The sequence below is a fragment of the Cnephaeus nilssonii genome, assembly GCF_951640355.1.
Source record: "Cnephaeus nilssonii genome assembly, chromosome: 14".
Lineage (NCBI taxonomy): Eukaryota > Metazoa > Chordata > Mammalia > Chiroptera > Vespertilionidae > Cnephaeus > Cnephaeus nilssonii.
This window is the reverse complement of record NC_137085.1, coordinates 8,938,340-8,964,494: the sequence shown is the minus strand read 5'-3', so window position 1 is coordinate 8,964,494 and position 26,155 is coordinate 8,938,340. Positions and strand designations below refer to the sequence as shown.

The window sequence follows — 26,155 nt, the reverse complement described above, 5'->3', positions numbered from 1 at the left end:
CAGTGACAACGTCTCAGGGTCTGTTACCTCTTCTGTAAAACAGAGCTAATGATACTCTCCCCGGCCCCGCCCGATTTCATGTGAGGATTCAGTGGAACGGAGTATGTAAAGTGCTTACATGTGGTTCTCAGTTAATGGTAGCTGTTCATCATTCTGTTTCTCATAATGATGTGAAGTGAGGAAACGCTTGGAGAACAAGGACCTCACTCTGGCGTTTTTCATATTAGTGAAAACCTGGGCCAGTCTGCAGCCCCAGCCTGAGGGGCGTGGTGAGGTAGGTCACGCACATCCGCGTGACGGGATCTTCCGGTCACCAGCAGCAGGGGCCACAGGACGTGGGGCCAGTGCCCAGGATGGGCTCCTCAGAAGCCGCAGGTCTGCACGCAGACCGGGAAAAGGAACTCCGGGAGTCTGCAGGAACGCTGCTAAGTGGTTGAAGTGGTGGGATTCACAGTGAAATGGTTTCTTCCCTAACTTCCAGATTGTCCGTAAGGCTATTGGGTTATTTTTACGAGTAAACAAAATCATTTGAAAAGAATAGATTTTGCATGGATCTGGCCGAGGGGTGCAGGGCAATGGCTCATGGGCATCTGGTGGCTGAATCTGGACCGTTCTTACTTAGCACAATGAGACTTCAAACAACCAGCCCGCAGCCAGTCTAGACTTGTGGGACTGGAGGGTGTTCTGTGTCACCGTTAGAGGCGAGACCACGGTGTGCAGCTGGAAGCGCCCAGGCTCTGCAGCTGGCCAGGACCGGCGGCATCTCGGATCCGATGGACACGGACCCGAGCCCCTTAGCCATTAAGGCTCAGAAGACCACCGACCCTTCTGGGTTGTTGTGAAGATCAAGGGAGGCAAAGCCTGTATGTAACGATCTCCTTCTGTTCTCTCAGCAGCTCTGTGAGGGCTGCTGCCCGTCCCCTCCTGCCGTGAATGAAGGACGGGCATCCTGGCAGAGAGGCACCTGGGGACCAGCAGGCCACTCCCTGCCTCTGGCCTGTGTGTGTGGCCCTGAGGGGCGGGCCGTACTGAGCATAGTGCTGCCTTTAAGAGCTTGCTCTCGGCTCCTTCTGAGCTTCAAGTTCAAAGGTCAATCCCCCTATAACTGACAGGCCAAAATGAAAATAAGTTGGGGCCTGGTAGCCACATACACTGTGGCTGAAACCACCAAGGCCCACCTCTAACAGGTGGGGAGCTGTGACCCTTACAGTGTCCCCTGTGGCTGCCACTGTCCTCACCACTCAGAGTAGGGCAGTCATATTAGGTTCATTTGTTGTTGTTAACCCTTACCTGAGGATATTTTTTTCATTGATTTTTAGAGAGAATGGAAGGGAGGAAGGGAAGGGAGAGGGAGAGAAAGAAATCGATTGAGACAGACACATTGATTGGTTGCCTCCTGCACGTGCTCTACTGGGCCAGGGATAGAACCTACAACCCAGGTATGTGCCCTTGACTGGGAATCAAACCCATGACCCTTTGGTGCAAGGGCCAACACTCTAACCATTGAGCACACCAGCCAGAGCATATTGGGTTCTTAACAGAAAGCCTGGATGGGGCCGAAGAAAGGGCGAGGCCTCTGTCCTCAGAGAGCTGACCCCGCCATTTTCAAGCCTGGAGGCCTTGGGCAAGTTACTGGAAGTCTCTCGGAGCCTCAGCTTCTCCATGTTGAATGGGAAAGCCACCCCTACCCTTCACAATAGTAAGTGATGGTCAGTCAGTGTTGCTTCTCTTTCCTTCCCAGACGGAAACACGCAGGCTCCAGTGGACACTGCTTCTTTGGCAGGAAGATGACTGAACAGCTTCGGTTCCCAACTCCAGGGAACCAGAGTGGAAGGGTGGCGCGGGGGACAAGTCATTTTAGGACCTGGAGCTGCCTAGGCAGAGCCAGACTGACAACAGACCCCCATGGGCAGCAGAGTGTAACGGAGAGAATGAAATCCAGCAGCATCGGAGCCCCGGCCCTGCCACTTTCGAACTGGATGACCCTAGGACTCGGGTCAAGGACACTTTCTGAGCTCGAGTCCCCATTCTGTGAAGGAGAAACCAACTCCAGCCTAAGAGGCCCAGGACAGGAGAGGAGCACGGCTTTACTTGCTGCTAACTGGCCTCTGACCCCAGCCCTGCGGCCCGATCCCTACCAACACCAGCTCTTACCCTAGGGAGTGTCCCGGGCAGCCCATCAGCCGTTCTGAATAACGGGAGTAGCTAAGAGTTCTTGGGGAGAAATAGTCACTGACTACTAATTAGCTAATGTTAACTGGAAAACAGAGGGAGAGCTTTTCTGAAGTGTTCTCCCAGTCGCCATCAAATGGTTTTAAGGGGCCAGGGCACCTACTGTCAGTTCAGGAAGAAAATTCGACAGAGGAAAAAAATTCATTTTGGGAATTCAAGTCAACAAGAATCAGCATGGGGATTCCATTAAAGGCCTCTTTTCAAATCCCTAAGCAGCTTACACCTAGTAGGTTTTCAAAGATATTGTTGAACGAACGGGTAGACGAGTGGACAGATGGACATCATCTGGAAGGGAAGAAATGGCTTCAGTGATGGACTGGCCGAGAGCTGGCGGCCGATGCTGCGGGCCTTGATGAGTTCCAGGCGCGAGCAGCTTGCTGCAGGAGGCTGTGGAGATCAGCTTCGTCTTAATCAGCTCCATCTCCCTGTCCACAACGTTGATTACTTAATATGCTATTTGGAAGTGAGAGCTGGGGCAAGAAGTCAGGAGGATGGAATCCCTCCCTCCACTTCAAAGATCCCGTATCTCTTTCTGTCGCCCAAATCCTCTATGTTTCTGATGCACTTAGATGTCCCCAGTAGAGACAACCATCCATGATTCAAGAAAATCCAGGCCAGATTAAAGGGCCAGGCACTGATCTGTGTGCCCAACACGGAGCCATCCGCAACAAAGGCCCATTAGGAACGGCTCCTGCCTGCTGGCTTGTCTTCTCGTGTCTCCCAGCACAATGCTGACAGATTGGGGGAGCTGGGTTCTTTCCTCCCTAGAACAATATTTTATGAGGAGTCTGTTTTATTAAAATATTTTCCGCTGGATGCTTCCTGTGTTTTAAGAACTTGGTCTTGCCAGCTGGAGCCGATGACAGTTGAGAAAAACACATCCAAGTGCTGTTGTGACAGGGCATGTGGAAGTGGAGGAGCGAGGCGGGGGAGGGGGGGCAGCATGGGAAGAGACGCAGGAAAACACCCGGCTGCACCAGCAACACCACTGGCATTATGGGAGAACACCCCACCCCATCACTAAAAAATGTGAACAGAAACTCTTGGAACGACGTCCCAAAGTGTACCTCTTTATCTGTGATGTGTGGTCACAGAGAACCGTCATTTGTTGTTTATCGCTGCCAGTGTGCCAACCCACTAAGCCAGCCCCCATGCCACCAGTGGTTCATTTCATGTTTCCTGAACAGAAATCTAAAACAAGGCATGTTGCAAAAAGAAACAAAAAGCGGTATCAACACGGTTCTGGGCACAACCAGGAGGATGGGATTACCAGACACGGGCTCTTTGGCACACACTAGAGGCATCCCGTCACCATGAGAACAGAGGCGATTAGGAAGCCCAACCTTTAACTGGGAACCTGGCCACAAAGTGGGTAATGCTTGCCTGCAGAACGTGCAGTGATGTTGGCCCAGGGTGGTTCTGTGCGGGGCAGGGATATTCTGGGTTCACACTTCAATATCTACAGGCCCACGGCCCTGTACCGCAGTGCAGTGGCTAAAAGATTTAGCCCAGATTTAAAGTGGTGGCTTTAAAGAAAAGTGACTGATTTCATCCCCCTAAGGAGAAATCTTTAGGGTCTGAGGAACTCTGATGCCATGCAGCATTTTCTCCACAAGGGGGCAATCATAATCCACGCCAGTCATGGCCAGGGACCTATTCCTCAATTATTCCCACTGTCCTATTGTCAGAGCAAAAGTTAAGCCTACACCCAACTTCAGGAGTCCTCTCTTCCAAATTGTGCATAACCAAGCATCTCCCAAGACAGACAGGCAGACAGACAGACAGACACACACACACACACACTCTCTCGCTGTCTCTCTCTGTCTCCTACAGCCTTCTGGGCAAGGGTTGAGGCTGCCTGAGTAGGCTGGTTCTATAGGACAAACAGTCTCAACCAACACCGAGGCGTAAAGAGAGAATCCTGGAGGAGGGGAAGTGCATTGTAACCTGGGTTCGGCCACAGCTTGACATTTCAGAATCCTTTCTTCCCTTTGGCTCCTTTCTCTGGCCGGGGCCCGCCATCTCCCTAAACTTCTCCCCCCGAGAACTCTTCTGAGAGGAGAGCAGACTTCAGGTTCCTTGGGGCAATGTTTTTGGTTTCCCAAATCAGCCGACCAAGATGGACTCATGCACTTTCTCAAGGAATCACGGGAAGCCAGTGTGTAGCGGCTCCGCTGTCTGGGCAGGGCCCCAGGGGCTGTGCACTTGGGGATCAAGGGGAGCAGTGCACCCTCTGATGGAAGCAGGGTCTCTTCTCCAGTCGGGGGCTGTGCAGTTTAAGCCTCACCCATCCAGGCAGCTCTGCCCACTGCTTGGACACCTGCCTCATAATTTACCTCATCTACCTACCATCTACCCAGCAAGTGACTCCAACGTGGGTCCGATGCTGCGTATAAACCCTAGTGCCTGCCCTGAAGACCTCTGGGCCTGAGGGGAGGTGTTAAAGCAAAGCTGAGACAACCTACAGGCTATGGCACAGGTGAGCCAAGTGGGGGTGGGGCAGTGGGGAGGACAGTCCTGTGTGTGAATCTGGGCTCCAGAGCCTTCAAGTGCCCCAGGTCTAGGAGGCTAGAGGCCCTCGTCGTCACCTTGACCAGGTTCCTAACTCTCCTCTTGACCATCAGAAAAGGCCTGGAACCTTCTCCTGAGCCTGTCCCTGTGGGCATCACCGGTCAAAACCCAGCCCCGGTGGCTGGCTCTTTGGCCTCTGGGGCCTCCCACTGTTGTGACAACGGCCAGCAGAAACAGACACTGAGACCAGACCCTGCTCCTGAACCTCCTAGGGAAGCCTTCCGAAGGCCAGGGCTGCGGCGCGGGCCCCACCCAGCACTGGCCCCGCTGGGTCTCCTGCAGAGAGAGGCGCGGGGAGCCGCGGGTACTCACTGCTCCTGGCCCGGGACGGACGGCCTCCGGCCTTCCACTGCGATGTTGCTCTTCGGTCTCTTGACGACATGTGGACGGGGCGGGCGCACCTGGAATGGACACGGGGGAGAACCCCCGAGAAGGCGTGAGTTGGAAGAGCCGCACGGGAACATTCTGAAGTTTCAGATAAGTGGCCCCAAAATAAATGTTGAGGGATCTTTACGGTACGGGCTACAAAGGCTCTGCTTGTCACGAAAACACTGCCACACTTGAGCTGGAATTCCGTGGCCCCTCAGTCGGGAAAGGCTCTTCTGAGAGCTTGGTTTCCTTATCCGCAGGTCGGGGTGGGTCCCCCGCCTCTTCCCAGGGCTGCCGTGAGGGCGCAGTGAGGTTCGGTCTACACAGGACCCAGAACAGGGGCCCTCATGCTAATACGGCCCCACTTGCCTCCTTCCAGGACCCAGAAACCGCTTTGGTGGAACTCAAAAGTGTAACTCAGACTTTGTTTTCAGGGTTCACCTGGTGCTTATCTTGTTCTTTTTTACAACAGAATTACAGGATGCTTATTGTCCTCTGTACATGGGAGAGGGAAGAAAGCAAAACATGGCACTGGACAGTACTGCCCAGGGCATCCCGAGCAGTGCCCCTGAGCAGGGCCGCACACCCCGGGGCTACCACACCGAGGGGCGGGGTGGGTGTACTTGACAGTGAAGCATACAGCTTCCTGGTCCACTGTGGGCTGCAGTGGCAAGATCGTTTTCTTTCTTTCTTTTTTTTTTCCTTTCTTATTATATTTTCCCTGGTCTGCTGCCTCTGAAAGCCAAGACGAGGACACATAGAAAAGGACACCCTCTCCCCTGTGGAGCCCGTGATGGGCGTTAGGCTGCGCATGTCTGAGTGCCCCTAGAAGGATACTCATTCAGTCTCGTCAACATTACATGGCTTTAACTTTGGCACTGTCACCGCTGGACATTTCCAGTGCCAGAGTGGCCCGAAGGGAGCTAAGCCAAAGAAGTCTACCTGTGAGTTTCGTGGCCAACAACCAGGACCGAGGCCTGTGCAGGAGCCTTGCTCTCTCTCTGCAGCTGAGGGACCAAGTAGGAGACGCCACGATGGCTGAGATTCTCGGACAGGTCAGGGAAGGGGAGCACTCACGCTCCATCCCTGCCTGCCCCTTCTCTGAACCCCACCCCACACAATTTGTGGGTGACACCGCACAATGGCTTAGGTACAGATGAAGCTGGCTGCATAAAAGACAAGTCTTTATGGAGTCTGATCGAGCCCCCAGTTCTCTGCAAGCTGATCGAACCAGTTTTTCCTCTGGACTGGCCAGTCTGAGCTCAGTCTCTTCTGGCAACTCAGAGATGTGGCCAAAAAAGCCAAATGTATCCCACCAAACTGCTGTCTTCCTCTGTGGGGCTACCGTGATGACCTACTGAAATGACGCGGGAGAGCGCTACCATGGCACACAATGGGGCTCCATAAATGCTCACCTTGCTTCTCCGAGAGCTTGTCAATGACAAAAGGAAGCGGGTGGGGTGTCTCTGAGTTAGATTTGATTTGTGATGGCCTTACCCTCGCCTAGCATACTGCTCAGTGTCTGGTATTCGAGGAGTCACTCAGCAAGATTTCACAAAACAAATGAATGCTGCTCTTGGAATCTAAGAAGTGCACAATACCGTCTCTGTTGCTATCACTATTATTGGGACAGTGCAGCCTCAAAGCAGACATCCAGGCACCATTTGCTGGATACACAGGTGGAGACACCCCCACCCATTCTGACCGTGAACTGGTTTCCTGGACCAGAGCCAGAGGCAGCTGGTAAACAGGATCACCTGGCTGGAATGCTCCCCCGGACTTCTCACCACAGAGGCGTGTGCTGTGGGGGCGATGGTGCAGCTCTGCCCTGCCCCGGGCCCGTGGTGGGGGTTTCAGGGAAGGGCAGACACTAAGGCCTATCAGCCTGTCCTTGCACATGGCTGCTCCCTGCTACAATAAAGGCGGGTTAGGAATGTGAACTTGTGTGGCTGAAATGGGGGGATTAAGTTTGTGGCAACCTCAACTGAACTTGCAACGTGGTGAAACATGGGGAAAAAGAACAACAGAGCTAATTAGACGAGCTGAGCTGTCAGAGTGCCGCTGAATGGCTCCGCGCCAACAAACAAAAGGAATGGGTTGGCAATCAGCAGGATCGATGGAGGAGACTGCTTCATTAGGGATGATAAAACAGACAGAGCGGGAGAGGGAGGGGGTGGAGAGCAGGGAGGCCGGGAAGGCAGGGGAGGGAGAGAAAGGCACAACAGGCCCGGGGACAGTCAGTCGCCTGCATCACACCGTTACAGACACACCCAGAGTCACACACACCTGATTGGTGTGGACAAAGCCCGACACAGTATCACACCCACAGACAACCATCCAGAGACATGCAGAGGCCTTGAGATGCCAACATGCACACGTCTCCCAAATACACACTCTCAGGGGCACACACATAAGAGGCGAAGACACATGCACCAATCACACACACACACACACACACACACACACACACACACACGGCCGCAGATCCACAGTTAGAGCTGCAACCAGGCAGACACACAGAGACAAAATGGTTTAATTAAGCCCAAATAACAGGACTGGCTCGTCATATTTCAGCGATCACGTTGTCTTTCTGGGGTGCTTAGGAAGGGAGGGGGCTGGGGATGAGGGAAGAAACCGCAGGCACACACAACAGCGATGGCCCCACCCGTGTAAGGATCCCAGCAGCGCCAGGGGAGAAAATGCTAAACAGGGATTTTGAGCTCTGTTCAAGGGGGACTTGAGGGGAAAGTTGGGAAACCAGCCAATTCCCCACCGGATTTAAAACCTGAGAAATCTAAGTCGGCAGGGTTAAATGTGTACTGAATACAAAAGCACCGAGTACATTTGATTTTAATGGTGAGCAAGAAGTAATAAATACGAGCTTATAAAGGCTTCACATGCCACCGAGCACGGCCTGCCTCTCCCTGCACGCCCGGGCGCCGCCCCTCAGTCCATCCGACACCGGCAAGGCTTTCTTCTGCTCTTGCCTTTTTCCACTTTTAAAAAGAAAAATCTAAATCTTCCAGTAACATCTGAACTCCAGCCACAGGTGCCAGGCTACAAAGCTCCTTCCAGAGAGGCCGAGTGGTTGGCCTGCACACTCCCAGCACTCTGGGCCACGGCTGCACTTCTGCCCTGAACGTTTGCAGCTCGGTGACCGGCAAAGCCCAGTGGGGGCCCGTGGCTCCGGACATGGGAGCTTATCAGACCATCCTCTTGGAGGCCTGTGAGGGGTTCCACATCTTATGTCTTCCAGGTTCACCCCTGAGTGCGGGGGTGCCCACTGGGCAGGTTTGCATGAGTGCACAGGGCCCAGGCAGCACAAACCTAGGATTCCCAAACCAGCCCCCCCGTAACCCTGCTTGGCAGAAGGTATTCAGGTTGGCAGAAGTTGAGTATATGTGCCCACTTTATGCCAGGGACTGTGCTAGGCATTAACCATGTATGACCTCGTTACCTTCACCAGGTTGGTATTGCTAAACCCATTTTACAGATGATGAAACTAAGGCTCAGAGAAGGTAAACGTCATGCCCAAGTCAGACAGCCAAGAAGTGCCAAGCTGTGATTCAAACCAGGGCAGGCCTCTCTGACTTCCAAGCCCAGGAAAACTGGTTCTGCTAGCACCCCCCTCTTCAGTGCGCCATGACCCAGGGGGACCAAGGGTGTGCAGCCCCAAGGGTGGGGCTAGTCACCCCCTGCACCAGTCCAGGTCCAGTGGCATCTTTCCTCAGGGCCACGTTTGCATCCCCACATCCTTAGCTGGTAGAGGAGGTGGCTACCTCTCTACCCCACTCTGCATAAGTGCCCACAATGGCAAGACAACAGGGGGTCCACGGCAGCTGCCTCCCGGGGAGAGCGCCCCTGCCTGCCCTGGGTCCCAGGTCTCTCTTGGGAATGCTGAGCGCTGCCCAGCGGACGCCTCTGGCTTAAGGAGAGGCTGCTGGTGAGGAGCAGGGAGAGGCAGTGCAGAGCAGACCTGGGCTCAAGGGGCAGCTGGGCCTCTGATCATCTCTGTGGTCCCAGGTGCAAAATGGGGAAGCAGCACCTGCCTTCTCTGGCTGTTGTAAAAACAAGCATTGACTCAAGTGCTCAGCACAGTCCCAGGCCCATAGAAAGTCAATGTTAATGCTCTTCACCCTGTGCTCCTGCCAGGACCAATACTGCCGCAGAGGCGCCACAGAGCCCAGCGGGCTGCTGGTGGTTCTTCCTCAGCTGCAGGCTCTGCCCCTACTCCACACTGAGATGAATTCCATGGAAACGGAGTGAGTGGCAGGAGCTCGGCATGCTGGGAGGCCATGGGTCCTCGGGTCAGGTGACTCCCACCTGCAGCTTAGGGACCTGGGCCACGTCGCCAAGCATCGGTTTTCTCATCTCTAAACTGGGTTGTGAGAATAAACAAGTCATCTTTTCTGTCAAAGGACAGTTTAGACAGCTGCCATTTTGGACTGTGTGACTTGGCAGCCACCATTTTGGCCGCATGACCTGCAGTTCCTCTGGGGGCTGCCATCTTGAAATGGCAAAGGCCAACCCCTCCCTTTGAATTAGCCAATCGCGAAAGACTGTGCACCTGAGCTCCAATCAAGAGTGAGGGTCAGGTCACAGGCGTCAGGATTAAAAGGCCGAGCAGACCGCTTGCTCGGTGTGCATGTGCATGTGCTCCCAGACCGTGTGCTGGGCCCTTCCTGCAGGAGTAAAGGTATTTGCCTGCTGCCTGGCTCCCGAGTCTGCTTTGGGTTCTACCAGGACCCCTGAATTTGGGGTTCGTCTTATTGCTTATAGGGTGGAGACAGGACCTCCTTCATGGTGACTGTGAGGCTCAACAGATGATGGGCCCAAGAATGACTTGCTGCCTAGAAAAGCCCTAGCCAATGAGAGTTATTAAGAAACCACGTCACTCCTTAGAAGTTGTAAGGTTTAAAAACCCGTTAGGACGACTAAGAACTGTTACGTGTGCCAGGCACTGTGCTGGGCTTTACGGATGTTGTCTACGCTCGTGCTCATGAACCACTCATGAATGAGGGTATATCACAGGGACAGAGTGGGGCTCGGAGCTTAGGGCTCGCCCATAGCCCAGGGCTCAGGTATTCAAGTCCAGCTCTGTCTACACCCTCATCCACGTTGCTAAGGACTGCACTGAAAGTCACTACATTACACAGGTCTGACCAGAAGCGGCTGCCTGTCCCCACGCTGGTTCTCTGTGCTGTTTGTGCCTTTCTCCCTGAGTGAGCGGACACACTCCAGCCCTGGACACTGTGCAGATCCCAGAGTGAGTGGTAACGGGAGAGGTCTGTCACGACGGCCACAGGAGAAGGCATCTTAGCCCCCCAACCTCCACCCTCGCCCTCTCACCCCCACACACGGCGGGGGAGGGAAGGGAAGAAGTACCCTGGAACTTCCCACAGCCACACAGAGAGTGGCCACCCCACTAATGCTGTGGGTGCACCGAGGACTAAAAACAGACACAGCTCGGCCTGGCCACCTGCGCCCCTCGGCCACCACGCCTTTCACAGGTGGATTGGACACGTGCACTGGGGAGGGTGGGAGGGCACTGACACCCGTTTGTGGGAAACCCCAGTTGCTACTGGGTGGAACCCTGGCCCCTCTTGCTGGGCTGCAGGAGCGGTGGCCTCTTTGAGCGCGAGATGGAGGGACTCTTCTCTCGGTAAATGGCCTTCACCAAATGGTCCTGGCAAGTTTCCCTGCTAGAAGGAACCTGCTAGAGTTATTATGCCTGGGCACGGCCAAGTCTCAGCTTATAAGGAAAATGACATCACCTCGGCTGAATGCGGGACCCACACTGTATTTTTCCACTGCATTTCTCTAAAACAGTGATGGGTCTCCCCTCCTGCCTACCCCTTTGCCACATGCCACCACGTGAGAAGTGAGCTCCAGGTGAGGCCCACCAGAGGAGGAGCACCTGCCTCCATCTGAGCTGCGCCACATTCTTGGGGTGTAGCCTCGGCCCTTGGGAGGGACATCAAATGAATTTCTAAATCCCAATGTGGTGGGACTGAGACTGTGTGGCCAGGCTTTGCGAGAAGAGGCGGTTGGAGCCAGGCTTTGACACATGGCTAGACACACGGCTCAACCTAGGAGATCCGGCTCCTGTGCTACACACACGGCAAACACACAACAGCGGCCCCCGGCGACCTCCACCTCTGACCTCAAGTCCCCGAACTGCTTCAGAAAAAGGAGAGAGAAGCCCAGAAAATGCAAATTCGGGTTCATGCCACACAGAAGGGGTTTCTTTTGCAAGGCAGCTGAGTTCAAACTCCCGAGGAGGTTTAGTGAGGCGGGGACAGCGGCCCAGGCAGTGTTAGGAGGGAGGGCAGGACCACTGGCTACTCACGGGCCTCCAGCGCTGTATCTTGGGAGGCGGCGGGCGAGTGGGACGGAGGAATCTTTGAGGCTGTATTAAAGCGAAACTTAGAACATCAGTACACATGAGATGGTTGATGCATTTGCACACACAGCCTGAGAGTAAGCATCTATTCCCCCAAGCCACAGCTCGAGGGCCACCCTTGACGCCTGGTAGGATCAACTGGCTGGACCTTGGGTCCTGCACATTTTATTTCTGAGGCCTTCCTTTCTGCTAATTTCATCCTAGCCTCACCCCTGCCTGGATATCCTCCAGCCATTGTCCACACAGGCCACGGGGGCCTTCCAAAGTGCAATATGACCATGCCACACCTCAGCTTGGAGACTTCTGCTGCAACCCCCCTCCTCCACCTCCTCCCTCATCTGACCTTGGGTGATGGTGCAACAAGGGTCTTGGCTGGCATTCCAAATCCTCCAAGATCTGGCTTTTGCCATGCCCCACACAGATCCTTCTCATGCCTGCTTACCAGGCAAACCCCCAAATGGCCCTGAGTCCTCATGTCTTATTTCCTGCCTGCCGTCTGGGTGGGATGACCTACCTGATCCTGATCTGCCTGGCAAGCATATAACTGGCTTTTAAGATTCTGCCCAGGCCAGATGATGCCTTCTGTGCTCCCTGCTACGTGAGACTTATCACAAACAGGAAGTAGCTGCCCCATCTCCCTTTATCTTTCTTTTCTTTAAATATTATCAAATTTATTTGGGGTGATATTGGTTAATAAGATTATATAGGTTTCAGATGTACAATTCTATAATACATCATCTTTATATAGCATTGTGTGTTTACCACGCAAAGTCCAGTCTCCTTCTGTCACAGTATATTTGACCCCATTATCTTTCAAATGTTTAAATCCTTGTGCCTTGGAAGAAAATATATGCTCAATAAATGTCTGGTGAACAAATAAAATTTGTACAAAATGCTTGGCTTTTGAAATCAGAATTTGGATAAAAAACAGAAGAGCACAGACTTCTTGGCTCTCCTCTCAAGTCCTTTATCTTGAGAGTCAAGCTCTGTTCTTTCAAAGGCCTGCCCATGCAGATGCCCCGAGGAGTGTGGGAGACCGGTAGGCACAGTCAGAATAAAAGCCCACACAAGACTGAGACCTTGGACTTCAGCAAACCCTGGGAGGTTTCCAGTAGCTTCCTGCTCATTCAACCACGCAGTTCATGAAGGTACATCATTATTCGACAAAGCCTAGACCTGCACTGCCCACTTCAGGAGCCAATGGCCATGTGTGGCGAGTCCGATTTCAGGCATGCTGTAATGCCCTGGCCAGTTTGCTCGCACCAAAGGGTCATGGGTTTGACTCCTGGTCAAGGGCACATACCTGGTTACAGGTTCAATCCCTGACCCCAGTTGGGGTGCTTTCGGGAGGCAACCAATCAGTATGTCTCTCTCACATCAATGTGTTTTTTTTTCTCTCTCTCTCTCTTTCCCTTCCACTCTCTCTTAAAAAAACAACAAAACCAAACAAAAAAGACATGCTGTAAAGGTAAAACACACCCTGGATTTCAGACTAAAGAAAACAACATTTGAAAAAAGAATGTAGAATATCTCAGTTAGTTTTAATAATGATTACGTGCTGAAATGGAAGTATTTTGGATATTTGGGTTAAATATATTAATTCCACATGTGCCTCACATGTGTGGCTCCCATGACATTTCTCTTGGACAGAGCTTCTGGCTGGAGGGATCCTTCAGGGAACAAACCTCAGAGGTCATTCTCTGACGCGGCTCCTGGAGGGGAGGGGCCGTGTGTCCCAGGCCCCCCTGGATCTCTGCCCTGCACAGGGCCTATCAGAGTGGCCTGTGGGGAAATTTGCTGAGAGACTTGGTGGAGAATTGGGTTCCTCATGGCACACTGTGAGCTCCTCTGGATGGAAATGTACTGTGACTTCCCAGATCCTGTGCCTTAGCGGGGAGTGTGGGCAAGCCCTGCTCAGTGAGCCTTCTTCAGTTGGAGGCCATCTGGGGTTGAGGATGCCACCCACTGAGCCTCCCAACATACACAGCTCATCGGGGGCAAGCAGGACAGAGAATGGAGCAGAGGCCGCTGTCCCTGTCCAGATGCCCAGCTCTCACCCCCTCCTTCCCATCTGCTTGGCCACTCTACTCCTCCAGCTCTGCAGCCCTCACTGCTCGGCATGTGTGACCTGGCCATCTCCCTTCTTGCCGGGAGGGGAGGCAGTGTGGCCGAGTGCTCAGGAGGCGGCCTCTAGGTGGGACAGTCTTGGACTGAGCCTCAGCCCCCATTTGCCCTCTGGGTTCCTAGGGCCGGTGATTTTTAACCACCCAACCTTCCATTCCTCATCAGTATGTGCAGGTAATGGCACTCCCTCCAGGAGGGGGCTGTTAGGAAGACTCAGTGAGATGATGTTCGCCAAGTTCTCCCCACAGCGCCCGATCAGAGACATGGCAGGTTTCCCTGCCTCCAGCCGCTCCCCCTCCCAACCCACCTTCCACACTTGCTCCAGAGTGGACTTAAACAGACACGACACATGCCCAATCATGCCACTTGTCTGCTTAAATCATCTCGCTGGAAGGCGGGTGTCTCCCAAGGTGTTGTCTGAGAAACACCATCCTAGGAGACGCACCGTATGAAGGGAGAAAGGGGGGTTTCTAGCCAGACAAGTCTGGGAGATGCTGCCTACTGTCTTGTTCCCTTTGGAGATTCACAATGACTGTTAGTGCAGCAAAGGAAGTCTTTGCAATACAAAAAAACACCCCCCCCCGCCCCGTCCAAAAAACCCCCACAAAAAACCATCCAAAACCAAGCAAAACCATATTAACACCATATTAACTCTCTTTTTCTTTTCTTTTTTTTAATACTTTCATTAGCATTATATTATGAATTTACTTCAGGGCCATAAGGTTTTATTTCTTCTGGGATGTCTTTTTCTTCGGTGCAGCCTCCTTTTCTGGTTTTGGAACACTCTGCTCTTTTTCAGCAGGATCCTCTCAGTGTGGCAGGGAGGGCTATGGATGGGTTAATCCGCCCATGAACTTGGTACATTCTGCACTGCATCTTGGGAACTTTGTTCACCTGGATGTGCTCAATGACCAGAGAATCTACATCTAAACCCTTAAGTCCAGCATTACTCTCTGCATTTTAAAGCATATACAGCAAAAATTCAGCAATCTTTTTGGGCCACCGACCCTGCCCCACTGTATAGCCTGGGCACACGTACCAACCCCACCATTGTAACGACGGCACGGCACCCATTGCTTTTGTAAAGTGACATCCTTCAGATACTTGGAGGCGTTTGGATATGCATATCCTCGATGGCCTGGGCAGTTTCACAGCTGTTCTTAAGTGAACATGCAGAGCTGAACCTGTTGATTTGCATGATTTTGTGGGGTTTCTGGGTCAAGTGAATAGCGAACCGTTTTCAGAGGTCACCTCAGGCCACTTTCAGTAAGAAACTCCTTTTTTCTTAAAAGTTTTGTTTCCCCAGTTTATTTGGAGACAGATTCACTTTCCCTGTAACATCCGGTGAATGTCATGCAGGGGAGCCAGGAGCCCTTCCCAAGGGCAGAGACCTGCTCTCTTCTCTGCACCCCAGCCGCCAGCGCACGCCCCCGCCCACAGCCTCTTCTCGTGGCCCCAGTGGCAGAAGGTATATCCTTCTGTGGACAAGGAAGCAGACTAGAGAGAGGTCAAGTGACCTGCTCAAGCTCCCCAGTGGGAGCACCGGGAGCTGGTCCCAGGCCTCCTGACTGCGAGTCCAGTGTGCTTCCCATGGCTGGAAGAGGCGGCGGCTACCCCAGAAGCAGAGAACAGAGGCTGGGCACCTCTGCACGGCTGTGTGATCCTCAACTGGCTCACTGGATCAAAACACGGCTGCACTGGCTACTGTTCCTTAAGTGAGTTCAAAGGGCCGGTAAGAAGGGTTCCATTTCGCAATTCACCTGGCACTGCCCGAGCTCGGCTGTGGCGGGGCTGTGGGTTTCCATGACCCACACAAGCAGCCGCCCTCCTGAAGGTCATGGTCATGGGGAAGCAGATTCACTCTACAGGGTGGATGGATAGTTGTACTTTTAAGGAACAACTATTTGGGATCAGGGAGCAGGGATTCAGGAGAAGTCACAGCCTTTATCCTTAAGGAATGTATGACCTAATGGGACTTGTCCTACATCACAGAAAAATGGCGTTCTGAGAGGACAAAGAGTATTTGGGTTAGACAGACATGGGTGCACATCTTGGCTCTGTCGTTTTCTAGCTGCGTTCAGTATTGGCTCTGCCACTTGGGTGAGTTACTTGACCTAAGCCTCAGTTGACTCTTATTAAAACAGAAATAACTCCTGAGTCACAAGCCCTGGTGTGAGGATGCTGCGGGCCTGTAATACAGCCACGGAAGGCTCTGGCCTGGAATCCTCAAGAGGAAATGGGACCATCCAATCCTCTCCTCCCGTTGGACCCACACGTCTTCCCAGAGTAGCCCTGTGGATGCGAGGACCTTGGTTTTCCAAGGGAGTGCACTGTTAGTCAAGCACTGTTGAAGGAGACTGGATTTTAATAGTAATCTCTTCTATTTATACGATGCGTTTCCCTTTCAAAGCTTTTCTCCTTCTCCTCTTTCCTTTGAGCCTCACATCCCCTGGTGAGGCAAGTTATAGAATAATTATTTGCCTGCTATAGAGAGAGGAAACAGGAGGCCCAGAGAGGTGAAGGGACTAGTTTGAGGTCACAGAGCTAGTATTCTCAGTCCATTGTGCTATCCTTGTCAACCCAGATTTCCAAAGTCATGTGAAGTCCTCCTGACACGGCTTTTCTAATCCTCGTCCCGTCTGAAGTTAGACTCTGCTGTCAGATCTGTGCCTGCGAAGGCTGGTAAGAGGGGACTGCCACCTTCCCTTCCTTATTTGAGCATCTCTTTCCGGTGCTTTCCAGAGGCATGTGACTCATTGGTTCGTTCACTTAACTGACAGTGTCCACCCTATACAGGCACAGGGTACCTCTGTGAACCGCCCTCCCAGGGCTCCGGCTCTGACGAGGGGACAGAGGGGCCTGAGGTCTGTGGAGGTTCAAAGGAGGGGTCTTCCAGCAGATGGGGTGGTAGGGAACTGAGGTGCCTGGCACAGGGGAACCACAGTGGATTGACAAGACTAGACCGAGGGTGAATATGAAGATGGGGAGCACCTTAGAGGGGCTGGTGAGCCGGGGGGTCACATAATGTAAGGCTTTGACTGCCTAAGAAGTGTGGATTTTCTCCTCAGTGCAGTGAGAGGGGACTATTCCAGGTCTTAGTGTCTGTCCTTGGTGTAGAAGATGGATGGGAGGAGGGTAGGTGGGCTTTTAAGGTTGGACACGCCTCTAGCCACAGGGGCCACCCAGGACTCCATGTCGCCAGCCCATCCCCCACCCCTCGCCAAGGGACTACTGGGAGATGTGAGCACGGGATAAGTGTGAAAGTGTGGTTGACACGCGTGTCCCAGAGAAGAGGGGAGCTCTGTGGCCTCTGCCTGGCCCTTGGTGTTTATATCTGTCAGCCGTGTGGGCCAGGTGAATATGCTCATTTGATAGGAAACCCACATTTATGAGGACAGCATCTGATTTGCAGTTAATTTGTTGATGCAGCAAAACACCTTGTTTCCAAAAGGTCAGGAGGGAAGTCCTGTTGGAATATCAACTTAATTACCTGAGCAGCATGGATGAGTGGGCGCCCTGCTTGGGGCCGCAGGGTGGAGAATGCTCCACTGCCTGCAGGGAGCTGACTTGGGGCTGAGGACAGTGGGTGCGGGGGATGGGGCGATTACACAGTGGGCGGAGCCAAAGTACTTCCTGCTGGCCTTGTTCCTGGTGCCTAACCAGCAATCTTGGTAGCTGGGGGAATCCTCACGCTGGAATGAGGGTCATCACCCCATTTCACAGAGGAGGGAAGGCAAAGACTTGTCCAGGGCCACATACAGCAGTGAGTGACAGGCTTCAGAAGAGGGTCGAAGAGCTCATCTCAGGGGCAGGAGGCCTGTGATGTATGTAGGAAGGAACCAACATATGGATTTACTCAGTCCCCATGGAGGTCACACCTTGGACTATCCCTTCAACATCCCTTCGAGCTCAGAATCAGCATCCCCATGTCACTGCTGGGAGAGCAGCTCAGGGAGGAGGACAGGTGCTACCTAGGGCCACACACGTGAAATGCCCACGTCAGTGGGGTGACAGACCAGGCCCCAACCAGGTGCTGTGGTATGGGGAAGGAGGTAGAACATAGATACCTGAGGCCACGACGACCAACCGAAGGCCAAGGACTGTGCATACAAAGCTTGGGGTGGAGAGGCAACCTGCCTGGGGGGTAAGGGGGCAGCCAGGGCCCCTGAAGCTCTCTTTCTGGGGGCTGGAGAAGGTGGGGTGTGCCGGTGGCAGCTGGAGGCATGAGAGATCTGGCCTCTGAGGCCAGCCCAGAAGAGGGCCTCTGCTCCTTTGTGTCTGAATGGGGTTCTGAGTTGCCCCCTTCCCATCAGACTCCTGTCTAGCCCACGATGGGGAGGCCCTGGCAGCCACAATGAGGAGGCTGGATAGATGTTGGGTTCCTCTGTCCCAGGGATGTGCCCCAACCAGATACGCTGCCAGGAATGAAGAGGGGAAAAGAGAGAATTCACAATTAAGCTCTGTCACTGTTTAACGAGGAAAGAGTTCACCTGGTTAATTTTCCTGGCTAGTAGCCACATCAATGCACTGACCTGTGCATGAAACAGCCCGGCTGGGAGGGGAAGACAGCTTTCTGGGGCTTTACAAAGGGCCTCTGGGCTGAGAGCAAGGCTCCTCTAACTCCTCGGGACTGGAGAGCTGCTATTATGCAAGGTATGGAAATAAAAGAGGGCTTCTTTTGATATGCCTCCAAAAAGGAGTGCATTGAAGCCATATTTGTGTGGAGTGTCTCCTTTGAAATGCCCAACTAGCTCTCGGGCACAGCTCTCGCCTGTCCCAACTCCTGTCATTATCTCCAATCCTCTTCGTCCTGCTTGTTGGGGAGGATCAAATGCTCGCCTCGGCTTCAGAGCTTCCGCAAGGACGGCGGGGGAAGAGGGGGCACTGGTCCTAGAGCACTTGCTCTGTGCCAACAGCACTGGGCAGGGCCCTGGGCCCCCAGAGGGACCCTGGGTGCCCGGGCCCTGAAGCATGGGCAGAGGCTGTTATCAGGAGGGATGCTCTGTGCACGGTGCCGCACGGGATGGGCTTGTGCATCATGGCTGAGGAAGAAGCTTCCATCCCCCTCACACAGGGTGACAAGGAGGTGCTTCCGTGTGGGGAAGGGCCCTCCTCTTGGAGCACCCTCAGAATATCCCAGCCAGTCCTCAAACTCTGGAGGGAGGCTCCATCATGACCCATGTTCTGCAGATGGGGAAACTCCCGCCCAGACTCGCACCCACGGTCAGGAAGCCGGCGGGGTGGCCTGCGGTGTCCAGGTGTTGGACTCCAGAGGGAGGGTCCCACATGCCTTGCCGCTTGCTGTCCTGAGGTAACGCCTGTAAGGGGGTGTTCAGGGCGGAGGTGGCCCTCGACGAAAAGCTGTGCACCTGCCGTTGGGCCTGAAAGCCAGCATCACTGGAGAGGGCGTGCTTAGGGTTCGGTGGGCTCACCAGTCACCTTCAGGCCGTTCTCTCAGGCGGGCGGGGCGCTTTCTTCGCAGTGAGCGCGAGCTAAAGGACGCCCGGCTGGTCCTGGAGAGCAGTGCGCGCCTCCCGATGTTGACAGGAGTAGTATTTTGTAGTGGTGCTGGTTAATTTGTAGTGGCATTTGTGGTTTGAAGCCTTGTCAAGATCCCTGATTACTTCCCGTGCAAGGAGCTCGGCTGACGGGGAAGTTCACATGCTGAACAAAAGCAGCCAGGCAGCTGTGAGGGAAGGCTGCGAGGGGGCTGGGTGACCCCAGCCACTTGGGGGACAGAGGCGGGGGATGGAGGAGGGCCAGCAGGGGGTGGGGGAGGGGAGCCTTTGTTTTTAGTCAGGTGCAGCTGCTGGGTCTGAATAGGTGGCATCCCACTGGTGGCCCGAGGTCGGGCACCAGATGCGGCGGGTGGCAGGGCAGGGGCAGGGAGCTTTGCTGACGCTTGCCATTCCCTGCCCAGACAGGAGCGGGAGGAGGGTATGCACTGCTGCTACTACACCAGGGCAGCCATCTGGGATGCCGTCAAGGGTGGCTGGGTGACATTGCCAGGAGGTGGGGGATGTGAGGAAGGGCTTCCCGATGCTGGGAGGCATGATCCCCCTCTGATACCAGCAGGGCTACTGTTTCCTGGCACTTTCTATGTAGCAGGGCCTGTGCTAGGAGCACTGCACACCAGGACTCTAACAGTCTCAGAAGGAGAAAATACAACACCCATTTGGCAGATGAAAAAGCTGAGGTTGACCTGTCCAGGCCTCATAGGTCACAAGTGGTCCAGGCGGGATCCAAGCCCAGCTATGTCTGTTCCATCAGATCCAATCACAAACAGCAGAAGGAAGATGCTGAAACTTAACCCCCTAAGATTGAAGGTCACTTCCTGTCCCGGGGAATACTCCCCAACACCCTCTGAGTTTTCTGTCCTGCCAAGTCTATTCTGACCACACAGAAAGGTCTGTCTTTGCCGCTGCCTGCACTTGGCCGGGCCTGTGTCCTGACTCGGTGAGGGTTTGCTCGCTGCATTTAAGGGCCAGGGCCAGCTCAGCAAAACCAAGCTAATTTATCATCGCCGTTATGATGTCCACCCCGAGCATTACACCACTAGGAAATTAAAGTAAGACTCTTCCCCTGATTTTGCAGTTGTACAGATAGGATCGCTCAGCATCCTCTGGAAAGGGAGTCCGGGATCATGAGAACCTTCACACTGCTCTCCCTGCCACCAGGCTCCCTGGGTCCACCTGCAGCCTGGGGCACTGGTCATGCCCCTGTAGCTAGTCCTTGGCAGGCAGGCCACGTGAGACCCAGTCTCTGCTCCACCAGACCCACGTCCCACCCCACCACAAGCAGTCACTTCGTTCAGCCCTACAAAGACCCTGCCCTGCCCTGCCCCTCAAGTACCACCGCCCTTCACAATGCACGTGCTTGTCCTGGGTGCCGTTCCTGCACCTGCCTACCTGATGGACCCTGCTCATCTCTCTTCCTGGCTCGACAGAGCCAGGCTTCTTTCTTGTCCCTCCCCTAACAGGATGGGCTCCTTGAGGGTGGCATTGTGCCTAGTTCATATCTGAGCACAAGGCCAACACGTAGTCGGTGCAAAGTAAATGCTTGCCTGAAACTGTGAAACTCGCATCAAATTATCAGTAAGGCCGTCGCCCAGCATTTGGTCCAGACCCACTAGTCCTTGTCCCTGTCACTCAAGACACTCTGTCCACAGGGCTGGCAACATTTCTGGCCCGCTTTGATTAGGAAAAACCCCAACCTGGAGGTGTTCTGGTCTAACAGGTTGAGCCCCAGGGCCATCCCAAGAAGCAAGAGACTTCTTGAATGGAATGCAGGAGTGGGAAGCAATAGGAAGCTCAGATGTGAAATATCCCAACTTTTCCCCAATGTGTCTGTTACAGACAGTCAGCTAGCCAGGTTCACTAGACAGAGGGGTTTTTCCTCCCCTCGAAACAAATGGATGGAGAACCTGGTTTTAAAATTCCTGGACCCTGGAATACATTTCTATCTGTGTCAAAGTCTACCCTCCGCCGCCTCAGCAGAGTTTAAAATCCTAGCTAATAGGTTAACAACTGTTTTTCTTCAGCTTCAAATGAAGAATATCAGAAGGTTGGGGGAATATGCAGCTCTCCAATTTGTACGGACTGCACACAGCTCCCCGCAATGTGTGTTTGACAGGCCTGACATTTTGTACCGCTGTGAGATGGGAAAACGTGTGACATTTTTATTCATGGTGGCGTACGCCCTTGTAATGATCAGCTCTGGTCGATGTGCTTACCGCAGCAGCCCCAGAGCCCTCGGAGAACAAACAGGAACCCAAGGTGCCAGCAGTTCGACTGCCTTATTAAACACCGCCAGGATCCTAACGAAGACCAACTGCTGGAAAATCTCACTGTCAAATCCTCAAGGACACTGTCAGCGCACAGCTAACTGCATATATTTTTCATTTAAAATACTGAAATCTAGCATTGTGCCATTACCACCAAGGGGAGGGGCGCCCACTCCAGTGGCCATTCTGTCAGCTGCCTCTTCGGAGCTCCAGATGTTACAGCCAGATGCCCAGTGGGGTTCAGAGCGCAGAAAGGGGCAGCGGAGACAGGGAACCGACTTTCTGAAAATGCAGCCCTGCCTTTAGGGTGAAAGGCTGAAAGTTACGGGGCTCTGGTGAGAGTCACTGGGAAAGTCAACCCACGGATTCCCTGCGTAAGCCAAAGCAAATCTGCCTCCTTAGAAAATCTGCCCCAGCCCCGGCCCCCAGCCAGCCATCATCCTGTAGGTGCAGCCCATTACATCTGCAACTTGGTGCGAATCAGCCTTCTGCTTGGCGGCAGACCTTAAGACATCTGTAGGAACACACGGCCACGGTGAGCTTCACACCTTGGCAGGAAAGCTGTGTGTGAGGGTGCCCACCTGCAATCTCACCACTTGCCTCAACTGAAAGGCCTCAAGGTCAGTGGACAGGAGGACCCCCTTCCCGTCGGCGGTCATTTCCAATGCTGATGCGCACGGATGGATGGAAGCCAATCACTTGGCAGGCGCTCGGAGCGTCTCGTGGTTGTTACACTAGGTGATTTGGTTACGGCTGCATACACTAACGTCCTGATATATTTATTTTGTAAATGTGTATTATTTATACCGTGCCTCTATCTCCATAGTCTAGCCCTGGTGCACCAAGACACACTCTGCTGTTTATTTATGGGGTCATTGGCTTAACAGGCCTAACGATGCCTGTGCGTGGTTCTTGCAGGTTTGCAACACCGTAAGTGGTTGGCTAAACAACTGGATGTTCTCCATCCATCACGGGCAGAGGCTTACATTTTAAGGGGCCGCCCGTAAAGCTGGTTTAGCATAATACTGTACATCATCCTTGGCGGAATTGACCTGGGATGCTGCAGAGCTGCCAACCCGGACACTAGGAGCCATAACATTGCACACCCTGGGATGGGGGCAAGGGGTGGAGTAGGCTCTGGGTACCCTGGTTACAGGACCCAGAAGAGAATATAGAAAGAAAGGTGGTGCCCAGCTAGTGTGGCTCAGTGGATGAGTGTCAACCTATGAACCAGGAGGTCACAGTTCGATTCTCTGTCAGGGCACATTTTTGGGTTGTGGGCTCAATCCCCAATAGGGGGTGTGCAGAGGCAGCCAATCAATGAGTCTCTCTCATCATTGATGTTTCTATCTCTCTCTACATCTCTCTTTCTCTCTGAATTCAATAAAAATATACTTTTTTAAAAAAGGAAGCTGGCTGGCAGATAGCCCTGGGGCAAAAGCAGGTCCATGAGGGTCACTGTACCCAGTTTCCTCCAAGCTGGCCACTCTGCCCCTCAGCAGAGCCTTTCACCCTGGCTGCAGAGGGAGGTGTCCACTGGCCCTGTGCACCCGGTGGACATTCCCTCGTCATGGGCTGCACCTCAGACCTCATTAGAGCAAGTTGGCTGGGGAGGAGAAATGCAGCCAGTGTCCCGCCTCGCCCATGCAGAGCACACTTCCACCGCTGCCACGGAGGGCATCGCAGGCCACCAAGGTCTGTGCGTTTGGTCTCCTGGGTCTGTCTCCAGTCTTTCCCTCACTTTCACCCCCATAGGCAGCGTCCTAGGTCAGGCTCCCACTAGCTCTCGCCTGAACGTTAGCAGCATCATTAGTGGTCTTCCTGCCTCACCTACTTGCACCCCTTCCCAAGGGTGGTGGCTCCAGAGGAAGCGTTCCCAAATGCCAGGCCCTCGGAAATCATCCCGCACTGGCTCCTTGACACCCACATGTCTCAAGCTCCCCCAGGGCCTAGCCATTGCCTACCTCTGCAGTTCAGCCCCTGGACCTCACCAGCTGCCTCCCAGCCTCTTGCTTTTCCACACTAGTCTGAAGAGTCAGACTGTCCTATACGTCACACTTGCCATTCTCTTTACCTGGAATGCCTCCTCTGGCTCCACCTGATAGACAACTCATCTTTCAAGATCCAGCAGAAATGTCACCTCCTCTGAGAAGCCTGCCCTGGTTCCCCCAGACAGCCCAGGGCTCCTCTCCAGCTAGTACATTTATGTCCATTAGTCTTTCTCTTTCTATATGATTTGTCAACTGTCTCCCAGACAACGAGTGCCACAAAAGTAGGACCACATCACATTCCTCTGTGATCCTGGGGCCTCATCACATGTTGAAAAGTGAAGGAAGGAATTAATGAGAGCCTAAAAGAATAGCCCAGAGTTCTGCCTGGCTGAAAACGCCAAGACTTCAGGAGTTTTAACCACAAAGATAGAGGGCAGCAGGGGGAGAATTCTCAGTGGTCTCATGGTTTGGGCAATGGAAGGTGTTTGGTAGACAGCCCTGGGGCCAAAGCTTCCCTCTCCCTCCAGGTCTCTGCAGAAAACAGTCCCCTGGTCAGCACACCTGAAAGTCACGTCTCCTGGCTTCTCAAGGCACCATCTCACCGAGGCTGGACCTCCTGTCCCTTTGGAAATATTCACTGTCACCCTCTCCAGGAGGTGCAAACAGGCACCTGCCTAGAAGGGGTTTGGGACAGGGCATCCCTGGGAGGGCCAGGAGGTGGCTGGAACCATGTAACCATGTGGCTGAAGGGCAGCAGCATCACAGAAACTCAGTTTAAAGTGCTGACAGACAATGCTAATTCCCATCACACTCTGCATTCTACTAGTAAGTGGGATATAAGCAACGATCCCTTGGGGCAAGTCTCTTTTATATATTATCTTTGCATACTACGTTTAAAAATCCTTTGCAGTATAAACAAACGGGAGACAATATTCTGGAAGACATGAACTAAGTGGATTGACAATAAAACAACCTGGTAGAAACAATGACCTAAGTTAGGGTCACGGTCAGTGCAATCTCGGATCAAGTGTGCAGGACACTGGCCGGCAGCCTTTGCTGCCAGGGAGCTGCTGTCACTGCCCAGGTCAGAAACAGAATCCATCTTACCATCGGGGATGGAGGGGTGAGGCAGGGGTCGGCAGTGGGGTTAGAGGAAGGCCCTTGACTCTACGGAAAAGTGGGGCAGTCGGAGTCCCAACTGCACCAGCCTGGGGAAGAGAATGCAGTGAGAAAGGAGACCCTGCTGAGAATACTGCTCAGCCCCCAGCAGGCACTCAGAAGGGCAGCATGGATGCCGCTCTCAATTCCCGCCCCCTCGTCCCCCTTATTAAGGAATTATTAAGGAATCCCGGGTTCTGTTAGGTTTATTCTGGGGAGAAAGCAAAGTCCCAAGTCCAGAGAGGAGCCATGAGCTACAGCCAGGAATGAGGGAGAAGCAGAACAAAGTGACCTTGATCTCCACAGTCACCTTAAGCCACACTGCTGGATTCGAAGCAGGCCCCCAAACACTGGCAGCCACAACCAGATGCCTCGGGAACCAAGTTGTGGCTGATGAGGAGGGCTCGATGAGAGGGGTTGAGCAAGGGGAGAGTCCAGGCTCCGGCATCAGATAGACCTGGTTTGGAATTCTTTCTCTGCCACTAACTGTGTGACCTTGAGCAAGTTGCTTAACCTCTCTGAGCATCAGCTTTCCGGGGGTAATAATAACTGCATTGATTGTACAGGGTTGTTGAGAAGATTAAGTGAGATGATGCTTGTGGAAGGGGCCTGGCTCACACACAGTAGGTCCACATTATAATGAAAACCAACCCAATCCATCTGTCTCTCCTCATCCTACCATCTCTCAGTTCTTGTCATCCCTTTTCCTGGGCACAGGCAGGTTAATAACTTACCGAGTGCTCAGAAGGGCTTAGGGATTGATGGGGCACCGTGACAGGCAGCTCCTGGCACAGCAGTCCTGTGGCCACGGGGCAAGGACTCCCTGCAAAGCCACTGACTCCGAGCTGACTCTCCCAGAGGATCTTGCTTGCGGGGCATAATTTATTTTCAACATTTTATGTTTTATTTCCCCTTCCCTACTGTGATAAACTCCCCACCTTTGGCACAGAGAATTCTAATCTGGGAAAAGGCCTCCTCCGGTCTCACTGAATCAGATTTCCTGCTCTTGTCCTGCTGGGCTCACTGTCTCCCCGGCAGGGAGCTGGATTCCGAGCTGCTGCAGCACGGGCCTTAGAAGGAAGGCTGTTTTAGGCTCTGGTCAGTCCTCTGGCAAAGACCCCCTGCTGTCACACTGTGAATGCAGACAGACTTGGGGACGCGGGAGGCCTGTCACTCACACACGCACGCACGGGCACCGCAGAGCACAGCTGCCCCTTTGTGGTTTCTCCCGATCTGTGAACGGATGGGCTGCTCACAGCACGAGGAGTGCACAGAGCTGCACACACCCTGCCCCATGACTCACCACTCGGTTGTCACCCAATTCTCACTGAGCAACTCACCTGTGCCAGGCCCCGTGAGGGTGCGAGGACAGAGAGATGAGGGACAGCAGGTCAGGCATAGGGACAGTGCTGCCCAGAGCAGGGAGGGCATGGCTCTGCCTGGAGGAGCCAGGAAGATCTTTTTTGGGGAAGGGATGCTTGAGGCGGACCTGAGAGGTTGCTGGGATTTTGTCAAGTGGAACAG

The 26,155-nt window shown here is 53.6% G+C and overlaps 1 protein-coding gene across 14 annotated transcripts in view; it reads right to left on the bottom strand.

Annotated features, from left to right (window-relative positions):
• DENND1A (DENN domain containing 1A) overlaps nt 1-26,155 on the bottom strand; it is a 470,320-nt gene that overhangs the window by 14,103 nt on the left and 430,062 nt on the right. For 9 of the 14 annotated variants that reach the window (XM_079791022.1, XM_079791014.1, XM_079791024.1 and 6 more), the window contains 2 exons: nt 11,522-11,581; nt 5,116-5,204 (listed from right to left, as the gene is read on the bottom strand). In XM_079791022.1, coding sequence (XP_079647148.1) covers nt 5,116-5,204; nt 11,522-11,581 — 149 coding nt within the window. The remainder of the gene's footprint in view (nt 1-5,115; nt 5,205-11,521; nt 11,582-26,155) is intronic. The other 5 variants (XM_079791020.1, XM_079791026.1, XM_079791025.1 and 2 more) reach the window with 1 other exon arrangement.